The following is a 26,351-nucleotide window of genomic DNA, read 5'->3' on the forward strand; positions in this document are numbered from 1 at the left end:
AGGGTTTCGACGACAGCCTACAACCCTCCTCAGATCCTCTCCTTAATTCAGTTTACGAAGCGCTCCCCGCCCCCCTCGGAAAGGGAGGGTGCCAACGGTCTTCCCCGTTAACGCGGCAAAGAAAACCACGCCGCACCAACCCAAACGGTTTTACAGTTGACGCCGGAGGCCGGATTCGATACGCTTCCCCAACCGCAAACGCGCCTCCGCCTGTTGGAAAAGTGGGAAGGGGGGCGCTGTCTAGCTGCTTCCCTGCCAAAACCACTCCCCACGCCCCAGATTCCCCGAAGACGCCGAAGAGAAGCAGGGCGGAGAGCACCGACAACCGCCGCCGCTGCCTCAGCCTCGGGCGGAGCCGACGGTGTAACGGCCTCCGAGGCGGCGCGCGGCTTTTGAATGGGCCGGAAGAGGAAGTACGGCGACTTCCGGCAGTTGGGCTGCGAAGAGAAAGGAGCGTCGGGAATGGCAACCAAGAGGCTTGCACGGTACGCTAGGGGGCTCCGGGCGGCGCGGGGGTCAGTCCTGGTCCGGCGCTGGCGTCCGCAGTGTCAGCCTCCGTTCTCTGCAGCTCGGGCGTCCCAACCTGTACTGGCCAGCCCAGGCTGAAAGGTCTCTGCCTGGACCTCAGTCTTGAGCCTCAGGCAGCCCTCTGCGCGAGCGTGGAAGGACCAAGGCTCTCGACTCTGTGCACTTGAGCCACAGTCAGCCTATACCAGGCCTCGGGAAACTATTAAGAATGACCCTGGAGGGCCGTTCGGAGGTCGCAGGGAGCCCCGACCACACTCAACAAGCCGTTCACCCCACCACTTACTCGTGATCCCTTTAATTCACAATGTGAATCATTGTGGCCTTTTTCCTGATTCTTGGACACGCTGTTCACGTTTGTTATTAATAGAAGCAGTATAATGCATTAGTGAATAGCATGGGTTTCACAGTTGGATGATCCTTGGTTCACAGACTAAATATGTGTTTTCTGGCAAATTGCTGAGTTCGTTTTCTCATCCATTAAATATAGGTAGCAAAAGTGACTACTTTGTACAGTTGTTGAGGATGAAAGGAGATCACCGTCTTAGTTCAGTGCCTACTATGTAGTGAGCAGTCAGTAGGTGTTACCCATTATTCTCAACTCCCCATCACAGGTCAAACAAAAAACAAGAACAGGAGGTGTCTACCTAGTTAAACTCTACTTAGCACAGTTTTGTCTCAGGGCACTTAGGACCTCAGTAAGCATGTAAGCTGTTAGGGTAGGGGTTCCCTGGAGAAAGAGAACCAGGCATGGCTTTCTTAACATAAGAAGCCATTTTTGGCCGAAGCCATTTTGTAATCTAAGCCTGGACACAATGCTTGTCCTTGAAGAGGTCTCAGTAAGTAATGATCTTAAAGGAACAAAAGAATGCAGAAACAAACGACTGTTAGGCAAGAGAAGCAACAGTGGCAAAGACAATATATTAGTTGTAAAGACCAACGGTTCTGGGAATTCCCTGGTGGTCCAGCGGTTAGGGCTTCACGCTTCCACTGCAGCGGGCACGGGTTCGATCCTTGGTTGAGTAACTAAGATCCTGCAAGACACGTGGTGCGGCCAAAAAAAAAAGACTCCTAGTTCTGTTTCAGTGGTAAAGATTAGCCTGAGGTGCTCAACCACCAGATCAGCTGGAACCCAAGGGATGATGATGTTGACCTTTTTTGATCCTCTTATATCAGCTAAAGCTTGGAATCTTTCATGAATATGCATGTACCCTTAGCTGAAAACTTCCCCAATTTTGCAGCTGGGAGAAACACTGCTTTGGAAAGGATCCCCACTGTTCTACTTACTTGCTGCAAGTAATAACTCCTTCCCTCACCTGCTCTTTTTTTAAATTAATTTATTTTATTTTATTATTTATTTTTGGCTGCGTTGGGTCTTCGTTGCTGCACGAGGGCTTTCTCTAGTTTCAGGGAGTGATTGCTACTCTTCATTGCGGTGCGCGGGCTTCTCATTGCTGTGGCTTGCCTTTGTTGCGGAGCACAGGCTTTAGGCGTGTGGGCTTCAGTAGTTGTGGCACGTGGGCCCAGTAGTTGCGGCTCACCGGCTCTAGAGCACAGGCTTAGTAGTTGTGGCGCATGGGCTTAGTTGCTCCGTGGCATGTGGGATCTTCCCAGAGCAGGGATCGAACCTGTGTCCCCTGCGCTGGCAGGCGGATTCTTAACCACTGAGCCACCAGGGAAGACCCCCTTCTCCCACTCTTTGCCTTGGTTGTGTCTTTTGGCTTGACAGCCACCAAGAGGGGAGCACAGTTTTCAGGTAACAAGCTCTTCCCTTTCTGTGGACTCAGCATGTTGCCCTTAAAGATCCTTTATCATATATTACTTTTCAGTAGTTTGCTATGGATATCTAGTTTCTTTACCCAGATATTTTAAGCTCATAGAAGACCAGACCTGCCCTGTCTCCTCTCAGCTGTGCTGTACACATAGCAAGGGCTTGAAAAATGCAAAAGAAAAAATAACTTAGCTTTTCAATGCATCTTTAAAATCACTTGAGTTCCTCAGTATTACTGTAAAATAAGGGGAGCACAAAGAATTGGTCTAAGTTTGCAGATATGCACTTTGAGGCCCATGCAGGTAGAATGACTACTAAAGTCAAAAGAGTGCAAAGAACCAGTCTAGTTCAATTTCCTCTCAATCACAATACATCAAACCATTAATAATGAGGGTTATACCATCAGTTTGTTAGCTTATATAGGCAGGAGTATGAATGAGTTTGTTGAGCATACCTGTGTTATTTTACATTTTTAGGCAGCTTGGATTAATTAGAAGAAAGTCAGTTGCACCGCCAAATGGAAATCTAGGAAGAAGCAAATCTAGTAAGTAGTGTGCTTCATTTCTTTACTTTCTGTAGCCTTGCATTTTTAACACTGGTAAAACATAAGGACACTCTGATCTTTTGCAGAGCAGTTGTTTGACTACTTAATTGTCATTGATTTTGAGTCGACTTGTTGGAATGATGGGAAACGCCACCGTAGCCAGGAAATAAGTAAGTCTGAACTTGACTGCAAATGGCCAGGAAATAAGTAAGTCTGAACTTGACTGCAAATGGCCAGGAAATAAGTAAGTCTGAACTTGACTGCAAATGGCCAAAGGTAACACTAGATAAGTTACTTTAAAGTTTATAGATATAAAATAGTTAACAGTTAAAGAAAACAAAATGATCTATGAATTGGTAATTTACTATAAAATCTGACTTGACAAAAAAACCCAAAAACCTAATACCTAAATGTGTCATCATATAAAATAATTGTTTTAGGATTATATACAAAATCTCAATTGCATAGAACCTGAAAAAAACATAATGCCTTTGCAAAAAGAAGTATGTTTCAATTTTCATATGGTCTTCATATTTAATTATGGAAATATATTCAAGAGTTTTAAGTAGATATACCTGTAACTTTAATAGTTTGACTTATTCTTTGGCATAACTTTAACCATTACATTATACTGCTTTGGTCATTTTAATATGCTTTTACTAAAACAATGATTGTTTAATAATGAATGCTATATGATGGTAATATATATTTAATTTAGAGTGATTGCAGCATTAATTTAACAATTGTATATTCAAGTGTCAATTGATGATTCTTTCATGTAGTTGAATTTCCAGCTGTATTGCTAAACACATCAACTGGGGAGATTGAATCTGAGTTCCATGCTTATGTTCAGCCTCAGGAACATCCAATTCTTTCTGAATTTTGCATGGAACTAACAGGCATAAAGCAGGTATGCCCTTCTCTTTTCCTCATTTCTCTTCTCATCCTCCCACCCCAACAAAAAAAAAAGCAGGCAAGATGCATATATTAAAATTCCGAAATCAGTTTCAAAAAGAAAATAAAAGCTATATGCCATTTGGAATTAGATTTATTCACTGTTAGGAGATATAATGTCCCCTCCAGAATCTTGGAATCTTTAAAAATTAAAAAGAATTGGACTTTCCCATGGTTAAGCCGCTGTACTTTGAGGGCACAGGTTCGATCCCTGGTCAGGGAACTAAGATCCCACGTGGTGTGACCCAAAAAAAAAAAAAGAAAGAAAGAAAGAATAGTGTTATAAAGATGTATATCAGTTTCCATACTTTATGGAAATTAAGTGACATCAAATTTCTGTCGATCGAGATATATTTATTGTATTTCTGTGTGATTTAGATTGATCAACCGAATTTTTCTTACCTTGCAGAATTCTAACCATTACATTATTTCTCTCCCATGTGTTTTAACATCTTTTCACTAGATGAACTCTTTGACAGTTAGAATTTCTTCTTCTTTGTTGTATATCCCCCACACACTGCCTACTTATGTGCTCAATAATTACGGAATTCAGTTGTTGAATTCAGATTTTATGACTCTTCAGGTTCAAGTTGATGAAGGAGTCCCTCTGAAGATTTGCTTATCTCAGTTCTGTAAATGGATTCAGAAGATTCAGCAACAGAAGAAAATTACTTTTGCTACTAGAGTTTCAGATATTTCTACTTCTGAAGTAAAATTATGTGCATTTGTTACTTGGTCAGGTAAAAAAAAAAAAGTTGTATCTATCAATCATAAATGAGTAGTGTTGCCACCGTATAATTCTTTATCTCTGGTAGGAATTATACTTGTTAGCTTCCTGGGCCACGAAAAGAAATCTAAGTGTCTAGCAGATGTTAACCAAGAAAAGTAAATTTATTCATATTTTAAATTTTTTAAATGCCTTAAAAATTTAAGTCCTAACTTTAAAGAATCTTTCTAGACTTCTCCTCTCTGTTCTCCTGAATCCAGGCAAAGACTGGTGAAAACTCTTAGCATGCTATTTTCTATAACTTTGAAAAAAAAGAGTCCTTATTCAACTCACAACCTTTGCTTTTATACTTTCACACTTCTAATGTAGACATCAAGGAAAAAATGGGCCATTTAAAGTAGACCTTTTCTATGCCCATGTTAGAGCATTCCCGTTAATAGTCATTGATAGCAGTGCTGTGCCATTGATAGCATAGCACTGATAGTCTTGGGTCTGTATGACCAGGCCACTCAGGATGGCTGTTCTCTTGTTCTCTGTACATCCCCTGATTGACCAGTCCCTGCTTTACTTAACACCCTACTCATATGACTGACCTCCCCTCTTAATACATACTTGCCCCTGGCCCCAGCTAGTGATTGTTCTAATTTTTAGATCAGAATATCTCCACCATGATAGCTTATCAAAGGGGCATAAGGGCTTGCTCCTCAGCTGGTTTCCCTGGGAACTCATGAGCCAACCTGATGTCAATTCCCCCGGTAACACTTAGCAGAAGACTGCTGCCATCTGCTTCGCATGGTGGAGTGTCGCTCCAAGACCTTGCTTCAGACATGTATGATCCCCCTGTTCATTAAATCCTTGATGTCTGTGTCACCGATTCAGGCTCTTTATTCTGTCTTGAGGTTGGGCAAGTACAGGGCTTGCAGACCTGTGGGGTATAGCCCAAAAGGGTCCCTGTAAGATGTTTGGTTTCTCCATTACATTAATATTTTCTAGAATGTTGAAAGCAGATAATCTTTTCCATCTAGGCCTTGTAATGTGACACCTTACTCTTCTTCTGAAGTATCTGTGTTTTAGTGTGTTTTTAAGAAATCATTTTGAAGCTTAATTACCAACCTAATTTCTGAATAGTAAGTTTTGAATAATTGTTAGATATTACCAGGGCAATTAAATCTTACTCTTCTATTATGTATTATATAGTATGTTATATATACCATATGTAGTATATATTATATTTAAAATATAGTATAATAATATATGCTTTCATATATTATTCTAAGTCCTGCTATTTTGTTTTATGTCATCTTTCACCATTTTATTTGTAAATGATAGCATAAGTAAAAACTGCTGACATCATTGACTTTGTTCTATTTTAATATACTTAATGCAGACTGGGACTTGGGAGTTTGCCTGGAGTATGAGTGTAAAAGAAAACAGTTGTTAAAACCTGTGTTCCTTAATTCTTGGATTGATCTCAGAGTAACTTACAAGGTAAGGGTCAAAGATGGGGGCATGTTCACTTTCTTTCTATTAAAACATGATTAAACTTTATCCCACGCATGGGTATGAGTTTCTACAAACAAAATACTTTGTTTTGAAACATTCACATAAATACTTTTCTTAAAGTATATAGAACAACACAAAAATAAGCACATTCCAAATCTAATAGAATAAAAATTATGAGAAGTAAATGGTTAATACCTAGCCCCTAAGGGACCTCTCTGGTGGTCCAGTGGTTAAGACTCCACACTCCCAATGCAGGGGGCCCAGGTTCGATCCCTGGTCAGGGAGCTAGATCCCACATGCCACAACTAAAGATCTCATGTGCTGCAACAAAGGTCCCACAGCTAAGACCCTGTGCAGCCAAATAAATAGTAAAAAAAAAAAACTGTTTTTGAAAAAATACATAGCCTTTCAAATAGTAATCATTTTTTAAGACATGTTGTCTTTTATTTGACTAGATTTTCTATAGGAGAAAACCAAAAGGACTAAGTGGTGCCCTGCAGGAAGTGGGAATAGAATTCTTGGGACGAGAACATTTCGGTTAGTATAATTTAAAATTTTATTATGTAAGTCATTCTATTTTTATACAGTCTTTCATTTGAACCTCATTTTTTGATGATATCATTAACAAGGAATATGCTTCAGCCTGAAAAAAGCCCTAATCTATACAATTTAAATTGTTTCCAAGATTTTCAAATTACCACTTTCGTAAAATATTGTAAGATAAAGACTGTCATGTAGTGGCTTTCTACTTGCTAAAAAGAATGAAAAGAATTAGCCAAATCAAATGGAGATTATAAACAAATGCCCAAATAATACAGTGGACTAAGGAAAAAACTGAGCAAGACTATTAGATTACTCATAAAACATGGTCCCTACAGAATGTTGGTCATATATTACTTTTTAATTTTAATTTTATTGGAATACAGTTGATTTACAATGTTGTGTTAGTTTCAGGTGTACAACAAAATATATGTATATACATATACATATATTCATTCTTTTTTAGATACTTTTCTCATACAGTTTATCACAGAATATTGAGTAGAGTTCCCTGTGCTATACAGTGGGTCCTTGTTGGTTATCTATCATATATAGTAGTGTGTGTATGTTCATCCCAAGCTCCTGATTTATACCTCCCCCCAGTGTTTCCCCTTTGGTAACCATAAGGTTTTTTCGATATCTGTAAGACTGTTTCTATTTTGTAAATAAGTTCATTTGTATCTTTTTTTAAAAATTAGATTCCACATATGACCAGTATCATATGATACTTTGTATTTTTCTGTCTGACATACTGTACTTAGTATGATAATCTCTAGGTCCATCCATGTTGTTTCAAATGGCATTATTTCATTCTTTTTTATGACTGAGTAATGTTCCACTGTATATATGTACCACGTCTTCTTTATGTATTCCTCTGTTCATGGACGTTTAGGTTGCTTCCATGTCTTGGCTATTGTAAACAGTGCTGCACTGAACATTGGGGTGCATGTATCTTTTCAGATTATGGTTTTCTCTGGATATATGCCCAGGAGTGGGATTGCTGGATCATATGGTAGTTCTATTTTTAGTTTTTTAAGGAACCTCCATACTGTTCTCCATAGTGGTTGTACCAATTTACATTCCCACCAACAGTGTAGGAGGGTTCCCTCTTCTCCACACCTTCTCCAGCATTTATTGTTTGTAGACTGTTTGATGATGGCCATTCTTACTGGTGTGAGATGATACCTCACTGTAGTTTTGACTTGCATTTCTCTGATAATTAGTGATGTTGAACATTTTTTTCATGTGCTTTTTGGCCATCTGTATGTCTTCTTTGGAGAAATGTCTATTTTGGTCTTCTGCCTATTTTTCATTTGGGTTGTTTGGGGTTTTTTTGACATAGAGCTGCTTGAGCTGTTTGTGTGTTTTAGAGATTAATCCCTTGTAGGTCGCTTTGTTTGCAAATATTTTCTCCAATTCTGTGGGTTGTCTTTTTGTTTTGTTTATGGTTTCCTTTGCTGTGCAAAAGCTTTTGAGTTTAATTAGGTCCCAGTTGTTTATTTTTGTTTTTATTTTCATTACTCTAGGAGGCAGATCAAAAAAAATATTGCTGCAATTTATGTCAAAGAGTGTTCTGCCTAGGTTTTCCTCTGTTTTATAGTATCTAGCCTTGCATTTAGATCTTTGATCCATTTTGAGTTTATTTTTGTATACGGTGTTACAGAATGTCCTAATTTCATTCTTTTACATGTAGCTGTCCAGTTTTCCCAGCAGCACTTATTGAAGAGACTGTCTTTTCTCCATTGTATATTCTTTCCTCCTTTGTCATAGATTAATTGACCATAGATGCGTGAATTTATTTCTGGGCTTTCTATCCTGTTCCGTTGATCTATATATCTGCTTTCGTGCCAGTGTAATACTGTTTTGATTACTGTAGCTTTGTAGTATAGTCTGAAGTCAGGGAGCTTGATTCCTCCAGCTCCCTTTTTCTTTCTCAAGATTGCTTTGGCTATTCAGGGTCTTTTGTGTTTCCATACAAATTAAAATTTTTGTTCTAATTCTGTGAAAAATGCCATTGATAATTTGGTAGGGATTGCATTGAAACTGTAGCTTGCTTTGGGTAATATAGTCATTTTGACAATATTGATTCTTCCAATCCAAGAACACAGTATATCTTTCCATCTGTTTGTGTCGTCTTTGATTTCCTTCATCAGTATCTTATAGTTTTCTGAGTACAGGTCTTTTGTCTCCTTGGGTAGCTTTATTCCTAGGTATTTTATTCTTTTTGATGCAATGGTAAATGGGATTGTTTCCTTAATTTCTCTTTCTGATCTTTCGTTGTTAGTGTATAGGAATGCAAGAGATTTCTGTTCTTTAATTTTGTATCCTGTATCTTTACCAAATTCATCGATGAGCTCTAGTAGTTTTCTGGTAGCAACTTTAGAATTTTCTATGCATAGTATCACATCATCTGCAAACAGTGTCAGTTTTACTTCTTCTTTTCCAATTTGGATTCCTTTTATTTCTTTTTCTTCTCTGGTTGCCATGGCTAGGACTTCCAAAACTGTGTTGAATAGAAGTGGCGAGAGCCTTGCCTTGTTCCTGATCTTAGAGGGAATGCTTTCAGCTTTTCACCATTGAGAATGATGTTAGCTGTGAGTTTGTCATATATGGCCTTTATTATGTTGAGGTAAGTTCCCTCTATTCCCACTTTCTGGAGAGCTTTTATTATAAATGGGTGTTAAATTTTGTCAAAAGCTTTTTCTGCATCTATTGAGATGATCCTATAGGGGTTTTTTTTTAACTTTTTATTTTATATTGGAGTATAGTTGATTAACAATGTTGTGTTAGTTTCAGGTGTACAGCAAAGTGATTCAGTTATACATATACATGTGTCTATTCTCTTTCATATCCTTTTCCCATTTAGGTTGTTACATAATATTGAGCAGAGTTCCCTGTGCTATGCAGTAGGTCCTTGTTGGTTATCCTTTTTAAATGTAGCAGTGTGTACATGTCAATTCCAAACTCCCTTACTATCCCTCTCCCCACTCACCCCTGCCAATCATGTTTGTTCTCTAAGTCTGTGAGTCTGTTTCTGTTTTGTAAATGACTTCATTTGTATCATTTTTTTTTAGATTCCGCATATAAGTGATATTTGATATTAATCTTTCTCTGACTTACTTCACTCAGTATGACCATCTCTAGGTCCATCTATGTTGCTGCAAATGGCATTATTTCATTCTTTTTAATGGCAGAGTAATATTCCATTGTATATATGTACCACATCTTCTTTATCCATTCTTCTGTCGATGGACATTTAGGCTGCTTCCATGTTTTGGAAACAACGCTGAACATTGGGGTGCATGTATCCTTTCAGACCATGTTTTTCTCCAGATACCTGCCAGGAGTGGGATTTCACGATCATATGGTGGCTCTATTTTTAGGTTTTTAAGGAACCTCCATACTGTTTTCCACAGTGGCTGCACCAATTTACATTCCCACCAACAGTGTAGGAGGTTTCCCTTCTCTCCACACCCTCTCCAGCATTTATTGTTTGTGGATTTTTTGATGATAGCCATTCTAACTGGTGTGAGGTGATATCTCATCGTAGTTTTTTTTTTTTTTGTGGTACACAAGCCTCTCACTGTTGCAGCCTCTCCCATCGCGGAGCATAGGCTCTGGACGCGCAGGCCCAGTGACCATGGCTCACGGGCCCAGCCGCTGCGTGGCATGCGGGATCTTCCCGGACCAGGGCACGAACCCTTGTCCCCCGCATCGGCAGGCAGACTCTCAACCACTGCACCACCAGGGAAGCCCTCATCGTAGTTTTGACTTGCATTTCTCTAATAATTAATGATGTTGAACATCTTTTCATGTGCCTTTTAGCCATCTGTATGTTTTCTTTGGGGAAATGTCTGTTTAGGTCTTCTGCCCCTTTTTTGATTGGGTTGTTTGTTTTGCTGATATTAAGCCACATGAGCTGTTTGTAAATTTTGGAGACTAATCCCTTCTCAGTCACATTGTTGGCAAATATTTTCTCCTAATCTGTGGGTTGTCTTTTCGTTTTGTTTATGGTTTCCTTTGCTGTGAAAAAGCTTTTGAGTTTAATTAGGTCCCATTTGTTTATTTTTGTTTTTATTTCCATCATTCTGGGAGACAGATCAAAAAAGATATTGCTGCGATTTATGTCAAAGAGCGTTCTGCCTATGTTTTCCTCTAACAGTTTGATAGTGTCCAGTCTCACATTTAGGTCTTTAATCTATTTTGAGTTTATTTTTGTGTATGGTGATAAAGAATGATACTAGAGACAAATGAAAACAAAAGCACAATGATCCAAAACCTACAGAATGCAGCAAAAGCAGTTCTAAGAGGGAAGTTTATAGCAATACAATCTTACCTCAGGAACCTAAAGCAACTAGAGAAAGAAGAACAAACAAAACTTAAACTTAGTAGAAGGAAAGAAATCGTAAAGATCAGAGCAGAAATAAGTGAAATAGAGACGAAGAAAACAATAGCAAAGATCAGTGAAACTAAAAGCTAGTTCTCTGAGAAGATAGACAAAATTGATAAACGTTTAGCCAGATTCATCAAGAAAAGAAGGGAGAGGACTCAAATCAATAAAATTAGAAATGAAAAAGGAGAACTTAACAGCTGACACCACAGAAATACAAAGGATCATAAGAGACTAGCAACTGTATGCTGATAAAACGGACAACCTGTAAGAAATGGCCAAATTCTTAGGAAGGTACAACTTCCCAAGACTGAACCAGGAAGAAATAGAAGATATGAACAGACCAATCACAAGTAATGAAATTGAAACGGTGATTAAAAAACTCCCAACAAACAAAAGTCCAGGACTAGATGGCTTCACAGGTAAATTCTATCAAACATTTAGAGAAGGGCTTCCCTGGTGGCGCAGTGGTTGAGAGTCCGCCTGCCGATGCAGGGGACACGGGTTCGTGCCCCGGTCCGGGAGGATCCCACCTGCCGCGGAGCGGTTGGGTCCGTGAGCCATGGTCGCTGAGCCTGCGCGTCCGGAGCCTGTGCTCTGCAACAGGAGAGGCCACAGCAGTGAGGGGCCCACGTACCGCAAAAAAAAAAAAAAAAAAACCATTTAGAGAAGAGCTAACACCTATCCTTCTGAAACTGTTCCAAAAAATTGCAGAGGAAGGAAAACTCCCAAACTCATTCTATGAGGCCACCATCACCCTGATACCAAAACCAGACAAAGATACCACAAAAAAAGAAAATTACAGGCCAGTACCAGTGGTGAATACCTGCTCGTGGGTCTCCTATGGGTGACTGCTCTTCACACACTCCCGAGACAGTGGGGGCAGGGCTTGGTGCCTGCTCTCGGATCTTGTATGGGCAGGTGGTCTCCATGCATTCCCGGGACAGCAGGGGCAGGTTTGGTGGGTTCTTGTGGATTTCCTAGGGGTGAGGGCTATCCACGCGCTTCCTGGGACAAAAGGGGCTGGGCCTGGCATCTGCTTGTAGGTCTCCTATGGGCAACCTCTGTCCATGCACTCCCAGGACAGCGTATGCAGGACTCGGTCATATATTTTCGAACTGTCTAACAAAATTTCACCTCCTCCTCTGTAAATGTGGGAAATCTTTCCTTGGTAAGGCTACCAGTAGCCTTACCAGTGAAATTAGCAGATGATCAGAAAACCAACAGTATGTTCCAATTTCTGCTTAAGTGGTGGTACTTTTTGCTATATTTCTTTACACTGGTACCACTAAATTCAGTGTTTGATATCTCTTTCCTCAGGGTTGGATGATTCTAGGAATACTGCCCTTCTTGCTTGGAAAATGATCAGGGATGGTTGCTTAATGAAAATTACAAGGTCCTTGAACAAGGTTAGTAGTGTCTTACCTCTTTATTCTGTTATTTCAAACTCCAGAAGTAATCATGGGCAAGTTGAAATGTAGATGTCATGTATGCTATCATTTATAAATCAATCAATGATGACATTTTTCTTTTTTGTCATACAATGTGTACTAAAGAAATTATGAATGCAGAATGTCTAAAGCTGTTGGATTTGTCTGTGAAATCATAGGTTCCCACTAAGAGGAATCCTAACATTTTCACCAGAAATTTGAATATGGATCAAGTTGAAGAAATATCAGCCTGCAACAGTAGCATTCATGATCCCAGCATATATGGTAGGGAACCTAAAAATACAATAAAATCCTACGAGAAAGTGCAAATGAAGTCAGTTGATGTGAATTTTCCTATAAAGGTACAGCAAGATCATTTACAACTAAAGGGCAATGTAAAAGCAGGCTGTCAGAATGTCAAAAGCTGTTTATCTCTTTTTAATACTAAGTCCTGGACCTCTCTGGGGCAGTTACAGTCTTCCAGTTTGAATACACCTATGCAGAAGCAAATAAACCAACATCTTGCATTTAATACCAATTCTGAGTCTTCAACAGTTGGTTCAGAATTGATACTTGTTTCAACTACCATTTCATCTGTTAATAATGTTTCTGATACAGAAATGAGTTCTGCTCTTGACAGTTTACCTATGTTGGCTGATTGGGAGGATGTAGCTTTACTGCCATCATCTCAACCTGAGCAGAATATATATTGTATGCCTCCTATTAGTGACCCAAACTTAGACACTTCATTTAATTCTGGAGAAAGATTAATGGTTTTAGAAAAATCTGAAATGTTAAGTCAAGAAAACTTTGGAGGCACAGAAGAAACCCCTCAAAAATCTGATACCTCTAAGTCTATTGTATATAAGAGTCCACATACTACTATTTACAATATAAAAGAAGCCAAAGATCCAGGTTCAGATGCTTTTGACTTTAAGTTACCTGAATGTAAATCAAGTAGCTTCAACAGTGTTAATGCCAATATGTCTCATCCTTTAGTTTTGGGGAAACTTCCTCTTCATTTAGGTGGTGCTAAGAGGAATCCATCCAGTCCCCTACCTTTCCCACCAGCAAAAAAACAGACCTTCACTATTCATGAAGAAAAGCCTACATCATCTAATGGCTCCCCAGGGGGAAGTTCTTCCAGGAAGGTTCTCCCTTCTATCTTAACTTCTACAGTTAATGTACAAGATCCTTGGAAGGGTGGGAAAATAACACCTCCTTTATGCAAGTGTGGCCGAAGATCTAAGAGACTTGTTGCTTCTAATAATGGACCGAACCATGGAAAAGTCTTCTATTGTTGTCCTATTGGGAAGTACCAAGAAAAGAGAAAATGTTGTGATTATTTCAAATGGGAGCAAACACTTCAAAAGGAGACAGCCAACAGCATAGTTCTGTCTCATTCCCCAGGGGGACACACTTTTAACTCTCCAGAAACAAGCCATATTTGTGACAGAAATGTAGATTTTGCTACTAAAAATTCATTGAGACTCAGACCTTCAATGAGGAATTGACTTCTTTTACATGTAAACTATGTTTTTACCTCAATGTGACTTTTACCACAGTAAAGAGAAAAAAATTTGTATAGGGCTACAAGTTGTGAGGACATAGTGTATCTGAGCTCTGTAAGCTACACGGGGCTATTCAACACATTCTCACACATACACACACTGAAAATAGAAAAAAGAATTTCACAGGCTTCTAATTTCATTCACCATTTATCTAATTTGTCTTCTGTTCATGTATGAATCCTGATTGCCCCTTGAATTCCCACACATGATGAGTATTCTGATAATGTCTTATACTGTTTTATTTATATTTCACATATTAACCCATGCCAAATTTATCATACTTTTTTGAAGAGCCACAAATGAAATACTTGGTAAACTGTATTTATTAGATTAAATGTAATAAGCAGCAATACTAGTATATGATATCCTTGTTTCTTTTTATTGAATTATAATTGCCATGCAATATTGTATTAGTTTCAGGTGTACAACATATGATACCCTTCTTTTGCAGTTAGACCTTGAAACAAATTTTAAACTATTTTTAATTGTTTGAATAAAAATGTGACCAATAAAAATCACTAGACTGTTTTCAGGTAGATGCTTTTGTACTTTGAGAATTATGATAATCTAATATTTTAAGTTTTTCTAAAAACTTTTATAACTTATTTAGTTTTATTTCAACCCTTGAAAATTGGTTCTGATTTGTATGTCAACATATCAGAAGAATTATTCAACTAAGATTTGAAATCCAACAGGTCAGAGATTTAGTTCAGAAACACTTCTATACTATATGTTTAAAAATTCCTTGGCAGCTGATGGTATTCTATTTATATTACCAAATTATAAGAACATTGACACTAATGCAGAGGAATTTACTGAATATTTTATTTCAGAATTCAGCCTATGATGTTATAACCACAAGATATTTTAAATCAATTAGTTTATAAGCATACTGTCACATTTTTAAATCACCTTTTCATAATCTTGTGGTTTTACAGAGGCTTATTTTGTAGATACCATGATAAGTAATGAATTTAAATTGTTTCCCATTCTTTCTTCCTCAGTTCATTTCTTATCTTCCCACTAATAGTCTTTGGCAGCTCTTGAATACATTCTACCTGTGGATATCAAGGGAAGAAAATTAGCCCAGAAGTTTTCATCTTTAGACAAAGTCAATTATATAAAAGTTCTATTATGAACTCTAGGTGAAAGAATCAGGACACCCATTGGGGTGGGTTTTTGGTAACAACCAAAAAAGGGAGCGGGGTATAGTTGATATTTTTTTTGATATTTAGTACAGTAAGTCCCCTACACACGAACCTTCAATTTGTGAACTTTCAAAGATGCGAACATGCATCTGGTTCCAGCAAGGAACCCGAACCTGTACCATCAGCATCAGGCGTGAGTGACATTGCAGCTTGCCCTCTGCCTCCTATTGCTGACAATCCTTCAACTCTACCATCTCCCACCTCCTCTCCCTCCTCCAGTCAGTAACTCTTCTTGCCTGTTCACTCGATGCCAGCCCCGGTATGCCAGCTGTTGTACTGTAGTACTGTACTTTTCAAGGTACTGTACTTAAGATTAAAAAGGTTTTCTTTATTTTTTGTATTTGTTTTTTATGTATTATTTGTGTGAAAAGTATTATAAACCTATTACAGTAGAGTACTATATAGCCGATTGTGTTAGTTGGGTACCTAGGCTAACTTTGTTAGACTTAACGAAAAAACTAGACTTAATGAACATGCTCTCCAAACAGAAGTTGTTCGAATATAGGGGACTTACTGTATTTACTATAAGTCAGGTAAGCCAAATGACCCAACAGATTAGTTTAAGGGTTTCATTTTAATCTCAAAGATTCTGATTCGTATCCATGTCATTAGTTTAGTTTGGAATATTTGGTATAGCATGTTTGAGGAGAATGTTCATTAAAATGGAAAAAATAAACAGCTGAAAATTTCCAGAATACTAAGCAAATATTGTTCATAATCAGAATACCTACCTTCCTGGGATATTTGTAAGGTGCTGTAGCTCTTTTTACATGCTCCTGAATCTCCTTCTTCAGTTGTTCTTGATCGTTTGACTTCTAATCAGGGTTCAGAACAATAAAAGCCTTTACTACCTAAAATAAATATTTGAACACCAGGAAGATGAGTTGTATATTCTTATGTTTTAGTGTGTCTTTTCTTTCTCTTAACTTGGGAATCTAATCTAAATACCTGATGCAGTGGGCCAAAAGGTTTATTAGGGTCTGATCCCAGCTCTATGCTCTTAAGCCAGCCAGTTGACTCCCACACCTAGATTTTGTATCTAATACGAGAGCTTCTGGAACCCCTGCTTTGATTATGATCTGTACGTGAACCTTCTCATCTAACCACATCTTAAACTCTACTTTCTGACCTGTTTCTGATCATCTCTGCTCTTGACTTCTTGCTTCATCTTTTATCTCCTTCAAAAAAGTTTTCTTTTGGAAACTTGGTCATGTACTAAGCACAGTCTTTTATATAACAACCCAGCCTGATATAGTCTAGCTCATAGGTCACCACCCTCAGTGTGGCCCTAATAAACAGTATTCTCATGGGTTTGCCATATCCTTATTGAAGGGAATAGTTCACTGAGTGAGACCGTCCACTCTTCATTCCATAGACATTTCTGTTGATGCAAGGCTATGAAGATTCCAGCAGTCACTTGGCTATTGCTCTGACCCATTTACCTGGCCTTCAGTAATAAGGGTAAAAGTGGTGATGGTCCTTGCTCTATAATTGGCAGAAGACAGGGAAGAATTCATCACTTCATGCTCACAAATCCTGTTCCCCAAAGTTCACCCTTCCTTGAAATGTTTTAGAAAATCCTGCCCAGAAATTTTGGACCTTTACTGGAGAAGACAGAGGCCGTTCCTCATGTGTAGTCCCCTTCAAGAGTGTATTGGAATTCTAAATGTTCTCTCCTGGGGCACTGCCAGCACTGCGATTTACTGCCTTCCCTAGAGGCAGAACTCTAGGTGAGTCAATTAGTATGCACCACCAAATCCAGAATGTCAGCCTAGGGTTTGCCATGGAATGGTGCTGCTTTGTGGGCATAGTTCAGGAGAGTCACCTGTAAATTTTATGATTAAATATTCAGCACTTAAGAGGCTTAAATCTTTTTGAATTCACAGATTCATGTATATAGCTTGAAGATAAGTTGGCAACATTACCTATCTACCTTGGTCTGGAAGTAAATAGTTGATCAAAAATGGATTATTTGAAAGACTAAGTCACTCAGGACAACTAGTTAGTGAGAAGTGAAGACTTGCAGTTATAAAATTTTCACATTTTGGTCATTGCTTACCAGTGTGCAGTTTTACAACATTTTATGAGCAATTATTTATATCTGTCTTTACCAAAACACCTTGAAAATTTCTAAATTACATGTGCCATGGAGCAGTTGTGTGTGTATGCATGTATATAATTTTATCCTATCCATTTTTTGACATTTCATAGAATTTATTTGTGTTTATGCCTGCTCTATTTCTTATCAACATTTTTATGAATAAAAAAATTATCCTTGCTATAAGTGAACTGTTCAAAGGCAAATTATTTTAAGAACTAGTGTCTAAATACTGGTTTGCATATTGATGACTTGTACACCTTGGGTAAAGTCTAATTTATCTTTATAAAAGTCTCTATAAACCATTATAGAAAATGATAAATTATTAAGGAACAATCTAACATGGTTAAGAGCATGAACTCTGAAGTCAGACAACCTGGGTTCAAGTCACACTTTGTGTGTAATCTCAGGCAAGTTAGGACACCTCTCTCTGCCTCAGTTTCCTTCTCTGTAAAAGGAATTTGTGAGGATTAAATAAGTTAACATATGTATAGGGCTTATAACAATACCTGGAACACACTAAGTCATTAAAAATATTAGGTATTAGTTGTAGTAATTTCATTTGCACAGAATTTCAGAAAAACTTTGAAGCCCACTTATGGATTTTGGTTAAAAAAATCTTGTACTTCTACTACTGAAACTAATACTAATATTTTAAATGACTTAATATGTTCCAGATGTTGTTATAAGGCCTATACCTATGTTAACTTATTTAATCCTCACAAGCTTTCATTTTAAGAAATTAAAAATCATTTTTGATTCTGTTCTCCAGAGAAAACCAGCAAAGTGGTATAAATTATTCCTGTTTTTTCCCAATACATTTATACTTAAAAATGGAGCCATGCTATACATTACAGCTTTGAATCCTTCTCTCTTTCTTTTTAAAAATTTTTTTATTGAAGTGTAGTTGATTTACAATGTTGTGTTAGTTTCAGGTGTACAGCAAAGTGATTCATATATATATATATAGACTCATGAAACCCTACTGGTGGAGTTCAGAGAAAAGGGACAAACTTCAGTAATCATTGAATCTGTTCCCTACTCTCATTACCTGGAATATTGGAGGCCCTGCCTGGCAAAGGGGGCCTGAAGAGTGGCATGGAACCTTTAAACCCAAACTACCACGTGATCAGCCCCAACAGAAGTGAGCTTTGAGGACTCCGTCTTATTCATAGTTTATTTCCTGAACCCTCTACTTACTGACCGAGCCAGACTACTTCTGGTTACTTAGTTCCTGTCTCAGACCTTGTTCCCACTCCTGATATCTGATGCCAGCCTATCCTCCTCAGCTACACCAAAGTCCATGTTGGTTTCCAGACCTTCTGGGTAAAAACTTGAGCCTTCTAGCTGACTTCTGGCACCCTATCCTGGTATGAGCCTGGGTTGCTGGCATTCACACCGTCTTTGCCCCAGCACTCCATGGAAAGTATTCAAATTCTTTATAGTATATATTTTCCATCTCATTCTGTAGCAGTTCTCTCTGATTAGCACATTTCTATCTGACTTGCATATTTAGTAACATAGTGAATGAATCATTTGGATAATTCTGTTTCAATGAACTACTGTTTAGAAGTATGTTAGACTGCCAACAAACGATAAGATAGAGACAAATCAGTTCTCTTACCTCTCCTCTGATGGGGTCTGGGCCGCTGACGACAGCTAACTCTGCAAGTGTAGAATGCTCAGTCAGGGCACTTTCTATCTCAAACGGTCCAATTCAGTAACTGGGAAACAAAACATATGGCAGGAATTTGTAAAGGTGAGCAAAAGGTTAACTCCAGAATACCTACAGTCTGTTAACACAAACATATCCACAGATGAAAATTACCCAGAGGATAATATGATATCATCCACTCTTGCAACAAACCAGAAGTGTCCATCCTCATCCATATAGCCCCGTCCCCAGTGATATAGAAATTGCCTTATAGAGTTGAAGCTGTTTCTGTAGGATTATCCTATAAAACTAATAATTAATATTATTTTGAATGTGACTCTTCTGTTCAGTGGGATTTTTAAATATTTAAGGAGAAAGAAAACTTTGGTGTTTTTGAGAATCCTTAGAATGAAGAGGAGCAAGCATGGGAAATAGGGATGAAAGTCTAGCATTGAGCCAGCCCAATAATCAGAGAGGTAAACTGTAATTACAGAGACTAGGCATGCTGCCATCCTGAGAATTTTCTTAGATTGGTCACAAAATAAATATTGCAGGTGCTCAGAGGAGAAGGCTAAATAAGTCTTTTGCTAATTGGTTAATATCCAAACACTTGTAGGAAAAAAGAGAAGTCAATACTCAGAGTTAAAAGAAAGTACCAAATGAGTCAACAGAGAGGGTTTTTTTGTGTGTTTGTTTTGTATTTGGTTTCGTTTTACACAAAAGTAGAGAATTGATTCTGTAAGTTTAGCAGGAAGAAAAAGGAAGTATTTTTACATTATGTAAAATCCACTGACAATTAGAACCTGGGCCTTTGATTATACTGATGTAAACTTCTCTAATTTGTATACTGTAATTAGAGATGAAAGTATGTTTGCAAACAGTAAGGAGCTTGGGAGAAAGAAAATTACTTAAGCTCACTGCACCATTCTGTCTCTCTCACTCCTTACATGAAGGGAAACCACTAATCAGATTTCAGGAAAATTATTGGGTGCTGATTTACAGCAGAGAGGATTAATGATATTAAGAGGGCTATCTTATTTCTAGGGCCCCGTTCCTCTTACCTCCACGGGCTTGGAGCAGTGATTTAGCCTGGGGGGACCAGTGTGCCCTTCTCTAATAAGCATTTGAGTATTTCTTCAGTTCCCTGTCTGAGGGATTACTGTTCAGGACAACGAATCTCTCAAGAAAAGGCCGAATACCTATCCTAGGTGTATTTTGTGGCAAATAGAGATCATTACCAAGCACTTTTGAGAAATAAATAGAAAATGAGATGTTATTTAATAAGTCTCTTACCACATAGTATGTAAAAAGGGGAAATGGTCGGTTAGGTAGAACTCAAATGCCAATATCTCCTTGTCTAGGTGGGCCATTTACATCTAAAATCTAGAATGAAACAGAATAATTTATTTAAGGGAATTTTTATTTAATGCCACATCTGAAATCTTTGCTTTGCACGTTTTGTTTTGTTTTGGTTTTTGCCATTTAAGAATGCAGACTTCAGAAAATTTTTAAGTATACTTTAAATTCCTAAGAGAAATGTGTTTATTTAAATTCTTACTGCAAAATATATTGTAAAATGCAGGTTAGCAAAATGTGAAAGAAAAATAAAATTTTTCTTTAATTCTATCATCCAGCAATAATCACATTTTGGTAATATCCTTTGAGATGATATAGACATAGAAAAAAATAGGATCACTTTATAATATTAGTGTTTTGCAACCTGCTTTTATCATTTAGCAATATATCTTAATTGTCTTTTCCTTTCAAATAAATATTTCATTACTGGTTTTCAGACTTTGTGAAACAAAGAAAATCTTACTTCAGAAGCCCAATATGAGTAAGTAGGAAAAGGGGAATGTTCTTTGGCTGAGACAGTGGTGGGTAATCCGAAGCCTTGCTCTCTTATCCTCTCGTGTTCTCTGGTACCTAATAATAGTTAGCATCCTAAATAATAAATGCTAATGCTCTAACTACTTTATATGTACTATCTTCTTTTGTCCTTACAACAGCCATATCTGGTTAGGAGTATTATTATGCTCATTTTGTATATGAGGAAACTGCGGTGCAGAGAGTTTACGTAGCGCCACAGTGCATGATTGAGCTGGAATTCAAATCTCAGCAATCACACTCTAGATCCTATACTTTTCATCATTATACTTCTCTGTGGAATCTCTCCAGGGAGTTCAATCCATTTCCTAAAAATCCAAATAAGCATTTCTCAGATTGATTGCTCATCTCATATACCAGATTTTGCTCTTACTTTTAGCTGTTTCTAAATATGAAAACTCTACTCTGCTTTTATACACACCCTTCAAACCTGAGATGTAGCTTGTTGGAAAATAAGGGTATGATATTTATCTGGCCCTTTCCAGAAGGAAAAGCGCTTATGTCCCTAACGAGAAACTTGAAAGGCATTCTAAATGTTAAGAACTTATTTTTAAATTCTTGCAAATAAAAAGTATAAATTCCCACCCAGTCATCTAAAGAATTATTTGGTTTCAGGTATCAAGAAGAGATATGTTAAGAGTTCTAATTACTTAACACAGACTACTATTTAATAGATGGGAAAATAGATAAAATATTCTATCTCTGGGGAGAATCTAATTCCTCATTGTTCAAGGGGGTCCTAGAATGTTTAAACATGAAAATTATGAGCTTTGATCTTTGAAGTTGCAAAAATCTGATATCCAGCTGGTTAGAGTACATCCCCAAATGTCAGAATGTCACTAAAGCTGCTCTTAGCTAGGTAGGGAGGGGCCCAATAATAAAAGCCCATGGGAAAGCGTTAAAAACGAAGGTGGCTGCATGAGGGAAATGCAAAGCAAAACTACAGTGAGATGCCATCTCACACCTATTAGTATGGCTACTATCAAAAAACCAAAATAACAAGTGTTGGCAAAGATGTGGAGGAATTAGAACCCTTGTGCACTATTGGTAGGAATGTAAAATGTGGAAAACAGTATGGCAGTTTCTCAGAAACTTAAAATTACTATATATATAAATGATTCACTTTGCTGTACACCTGAAACTAACACAACATCGTAAATCAACTGTACTCCAATAAAAATTAAAAATAAAATAAAATTACCATATAATCCAGCAACTCTACTTCTGGGTATATACTCAAAAGAATCAAAAGCAGTGTTTCAAAGAGATATTTGTATACCCATGTTCATCACAGCATTATTCACAATAGCTAAAATATGGAAGCAACCCAAGCACTCATCAACAGATGAATGAACAAGCAAAATGTGATATATATATATATATATATATATATATATATATGCAATGGAATATTTAGCCTTAAAAGAAAGGAAATTCTGACACATGCTACAACATTGATGAACTTTGTGGACATTATGCTAAATGTAATAAGCCACTTACAAAAAGAAATACTGTATGATTCCACTTATACATAGTACTTAAAGAGTAGTCAAAATCATAGAGGCAGAAAGTAGAATGGTGATTGTGAGGGACAGGTGGGAAGAGGAATTAAGGAGTCAATTGTTCAATGGATGTAGAGTTTCAGTTTTACAATATGAAAAGAATTATGGAGATGGATAGTGGTGATACCTGCACAACATTATTTAATGTGGTATTATTTAATACCACTGAATTGTGTACTTATAAATGGTAAAAATGGTAAACTTTAAGTTATCTGTCTTTTACCACAATAAAAAGAAATTTGGATAAATAAGTGAAAGTGGAGATGCTCATGGGGGATGCATGGGGCCATGCATGGCTCATGGGGCCAATCCTCTTGGCCACACGATTTTTGCATTCAAAGATAGTTACTCCAATGAATCACTGGGCTTAAATGAGTGGGGAACTGGTGGTACACTGCAGTTGGGATGGCTGTGCGTATAGCTATGCCTGTGAGACTGATAGCTGTGCATGTTGGGAATTGTCATCAAGAGAAAACATCTATGTGAAATGCCAATTTTTGATTACTTGTAATGCATATATGATAATGCTTAATTATCAGTATTTCTTTCTCTGACCTAAGGCAGCCTATTAACCAATGAACTATTGTTATGTCTTTTTACAGAATGTAACCAATGCTGCTCTACCATCTCTTCTTAGAAAAGTTTTTCAAAGGAAAGGAATTCCAGGGAGAGGTGAATAATAACAGTGCCTATCTTTTGGACCTTTATTATGTGCCAAGCACTTTGCTATGCTCTTTAGAAATATTACCTCATTAATCCTCACTAGAAACCTATGAAATCAGTTCTGTTATTATTAGGGTTACCAACCATCTTGATTTGCCTGTGACTAAGGCAGGGGGTGTATCCTCAGGATGTACTACTTTCAGGGCTAAAACTAAATAAGTCCCAGGCAAACTGGGACAAGTTGTTCACCTGGTCCCTGTTTTACAAATAAGGAAACAGACTTTAACAGCTTAACCAAAGATACTCAGCTAGTGAATAGCAGAGCCAGACCAAAACCATCAGGCAATCCTACCTTTAGACAAGGTTCCATAGCAAAGTGAAAGTGAGGGAAAGGAACCAGCATCTGGTTTATTCCATAAATAGTGACATCAGCAACCAATCTCATCTAAACTTTCTCAAACTTACCTGATTATAAGAATTACCTGAGGTGTTATTAAAACACAGATTTCAGCATCCCACCCTAAATTTATTGAATCAGGCTCTCTAGAGAAGAATTTGTATTTTTGACAAGTACCCATGTGATTCTTTATGATCAGATAAACTTGGGAAACATTGGTCTCATCTACGACTAACCCTCAGTTAAGATTGATTCTGAGGTCTCTGTAAACTCATCCATTTTGTGTTTTTGTTGCTATTGTTTTCTTCTAGGTATTAGTGTAAGTTCCTTTCGCTATACTTAGCTTTGGCTGGGTTGATCTGAGAACAAGTCTAACCCTGTACAAAATGTGCTGATGGGATAATAAGATGCCCCCTAGGGATCAAGTGATGAAAATGGCAGTGGTTACATGACAGCCAGGAACTGGCCAGGCAGGCTTAGGAAGAGAGAGAGAACGCTGCAACCATTGTAAACTGTAGCCTCTTTTGGCCTACTTGACCCTTTTAGGAGGTCTGGAGCTCCCTAACCAGAGGGGCAGTGTGGTGTCACAGTTAAGAGTATGGATACTGGAACCAGATTCCTTGGGATTGAATCTCAGCACTAGCAGCTACTAGCTATGTGACCTTGGGTGAGTCTTTTAACATCTCTGGGCATCATCTGTAAAACGGTTCTAATATTGCCATGTCTCTCATAGGTTCCTTCTGGAAATTAATATTTATAAAATGCTTAGAACTATTTGGCATAAGAACTGCTTTTGAGAGAAAAAAGAGACAAACTAACATTTCTAACCCATTTCCATCTTTATATGGAAGTTAAGATGTCATAGAAGTAACATAATCATCACCAAAACTAGGAATGTAAGGGAGTAGAAGCGGGGTAGGTGGTAAACAGATTGGGTTGTTAAATATTTTCCTGGGAAGGGATGTACAAACCTTAACATCAAAAGCAGGAGAAGGCTTCCCATTGAGCCAGGCTTAATTTTCATTCCCTTAAAATTTCCACAGATTAGTACCTAGTTAAGAAGAAGAAAGAGTAAAGTAACATGGCAAATAACTTCAATTTATTCATCCATCCACCATGCATTCATTCAACAAATATTTATTCAGAACTTACTGTGAATCAGGCTCAAAATAAAACAAATTCTATGCTCTCATGAAGTATAGAGATAGACACTAAACAAATATAATAAAGTTACAACACTAAGTAAATTTATAATTGCTAAAATATCCATATTTATGAAAACATTTGTACTCATATTCGCATGATACTTGTTATGCTGTTTCTATTTAATACGTCAATTTTTGTTTTTATTTTATTTTTGGTATTCTAATTTTTGACCAGGTACTACTTTCTCATGGTTCATAAATTGAAGCATTATAAAAAGACACACTGAAAAATTTCTTTCAGCCTTTCCCTTATCTGCTCCATTTTACCCCTCCCTTTCCTACATAATAACCACTTTTGTTATTATGTCATTCATTTCCTCTAGAATTTCTTCTTATTTCTACGAGCTCTTTAGATAAACCTTTTTAGAGTGTGCTTATCAAGGAGTTTTCCAGCAAACTTAATATTTCAAGTAACAAGGAGCTCAGCATTTTCTATTTTTAAAGTAGCCCTAAGAAATTTCCTCATTACATAAGGGGAGATCTTTTTGTAGATCTGGTATTTTTTAATTAAAAAAATTTTTAGTGCCCTGGTCCTGATCAATTATATAGTAGCTTTCCTCAGTGAATGGCTATTTAAACTGTATCTGTTACAGAGCTTTTTTGCAACTATCTTCCCTCAAGTTTGTTTTTTTTTTTTAACTGTTCTTCTAATCACGCCACTCCCTCCCTATCCCTCAACCACAAAGATATAATAAACACTTTGGTTTTTATTCATCTGACTGAATTGAGTCCAGCCCTGTCTTTTCAGTGAAGTCTGTATACCGTTTCAGTCTGTCCATATCCTTCGTGGATATCCAGACCTGTCCTGTTTCTCCATTGTTCAGTCACTTCAGAGTTGACTGACTCCCCAGCACTTACACAGTGCTTTAAGCTTTTGAACTTATAGTTTCTCAGAAGACAGATAACGAGTTAAATTTAGGAGGAAAATGGAGAAAAAATGGAAATTAGGGTTATTTCTAGTGAAATTTCATACAAAGTGTTTTCGTTTATCCCCCAACTCCCTTCTCCAATACAAAATAAACCATTCTACCATAAATTGACTCTCGAAACACCAGTTTTTATTTTTTTTCTTTTTCTCCCTTTTGTTTGGGGCGGGGGCGTGATTTGTTGCAGAGAAAAGCCATGCAGTCCTAGGGAAGGTACCACATAATATGTTAAATCAGTGATGAAAGGTTTACCAATTGTCTGGTTAAATTGTGGAGTATTTATACAATAGAACACTCTACAGTTGTTAAGAAAAAAGAAGAAGCTCCTGGATTGTACTGTTCAATAGCACTTTTTGTTACGATAGAAATTTCTATGCTGAGCTGTCCACTATTGTATCCTCTAGCCCTGTGTGGCTGTTGAGCACTTGAAGCATGACTAGTGCAACTGAGGCCCTGAGTTTTTTTCATTGAGGTATAATTGACTTATAATGTTGTATTAGTTTTACAGCGTTAATGATTTGATGTTTGTATATAGTGAACTGATCAGCACAAGTCTAGTTAACATCTCTTACCCTATGTATTTACAAGACTATTTTTTCTTGTGATGAGAACTTTTTTTTTTTTTTTTTTTTTTTTGCTGTACGCGGGCCTCTCACTGCTGTGGCCTCTCCCTTTGCGGAGCACAGGCTCCGGACGCGCAGGCTCAGCGGCCATGGCTCACGGGCCCAGCTGCTCCGCGGCATGTGGGATCTTCCCGGACCGGGGCACGAACCCGTGTCCCCTGCATCGACAGGCA

General features: G+C 37.7%; 3 protein-coding genes across 3 annotated transcripts in view; 1 reads left to right on the plus strand and 2 right to left on the minus strand.

Moving 5' to 3' along the window:
* The window catches only part of REXO5 (RNA exonuclease 5), a 41,910-nt gene extending 41,501 nt beyond the window's left edge, over positions 1-409 (minus strand). The window contains exon 1 of the mRNA XM_065892715.1: positions 18-409. The gene's annotated coding sequence lies outside the window, so the exon portion shown is untranslated. The remainder of the gene's footprint in view (positions 1-17) is intronic.
* ERI2 (ERI1 exoribonuclease family member 2) lies at positions 159-14,193 on the plus strand. Its single transcript, XM_065892716.1, has 9 exons — positions 159-485; positions 2,773-2,840; positions 2,927-3,010; positions 3,623-3,750; positions 4,378-4,534; positions 5,909-6,009; positions 6,480-6,561; positions 12,275-12,363; positions 12,564-14,193. Exons 1-9 carry the CDS (start codon positions 397-399, stop codon positions 13,896-13,898), a joined length of 2,133 nt encoding a protein of 710 aa, XP_065748788.1. The 5' UTR covers positions 159-396; the 3' UTR covers positions 13,899-14,193.
* Positions 14,194-14,929: 736 nt separating this feature from the next.
* Positions 14,930-26,351, minus strand: part of ACSM3 (acyl-CoA synthetase medium chain family member 3) — a 28,827-nt gene continuing 17,405 nt past the window's right edge. Inside the window, 9 exon segments of the mRNA XM_065892722.1 lie at positions 14,930-15,013; positions 15,895-16,014; positions 18,886-18,985; positions 19,090-19,159; positions 19,162-19,216; positions 20,209-20,298; positions 24,396-24,427; positions 24,430-24,475; positions 25,392-25,515. Coding sequence (XP_065748794.1) covers positions 14,930-15,013; positions 15,895-16,014; positions 18,886-18,985; positions 19,090-19,159; positions 19,162-19,216; positions 20,209-20,298; positions 24,396-24,427; positions 24,430-24,475; positions 25,392-25,515 — 721 coding nt within the window.

The sequence above is a fragment of the Phocoena phocoena genome, chromosome 15 (genome assembly GCF_963924675.1).
Source record: "Phocoena phocoena chromosome 15, mPhoPho1.1, whole genome shotgun sequence".
Lineage (NCBI taxonomy): Eukaryota > Metazoa > Chordata > Mammalia > Artiodactyla > Phocoenidae > Phocoena > Phocoena phocoena.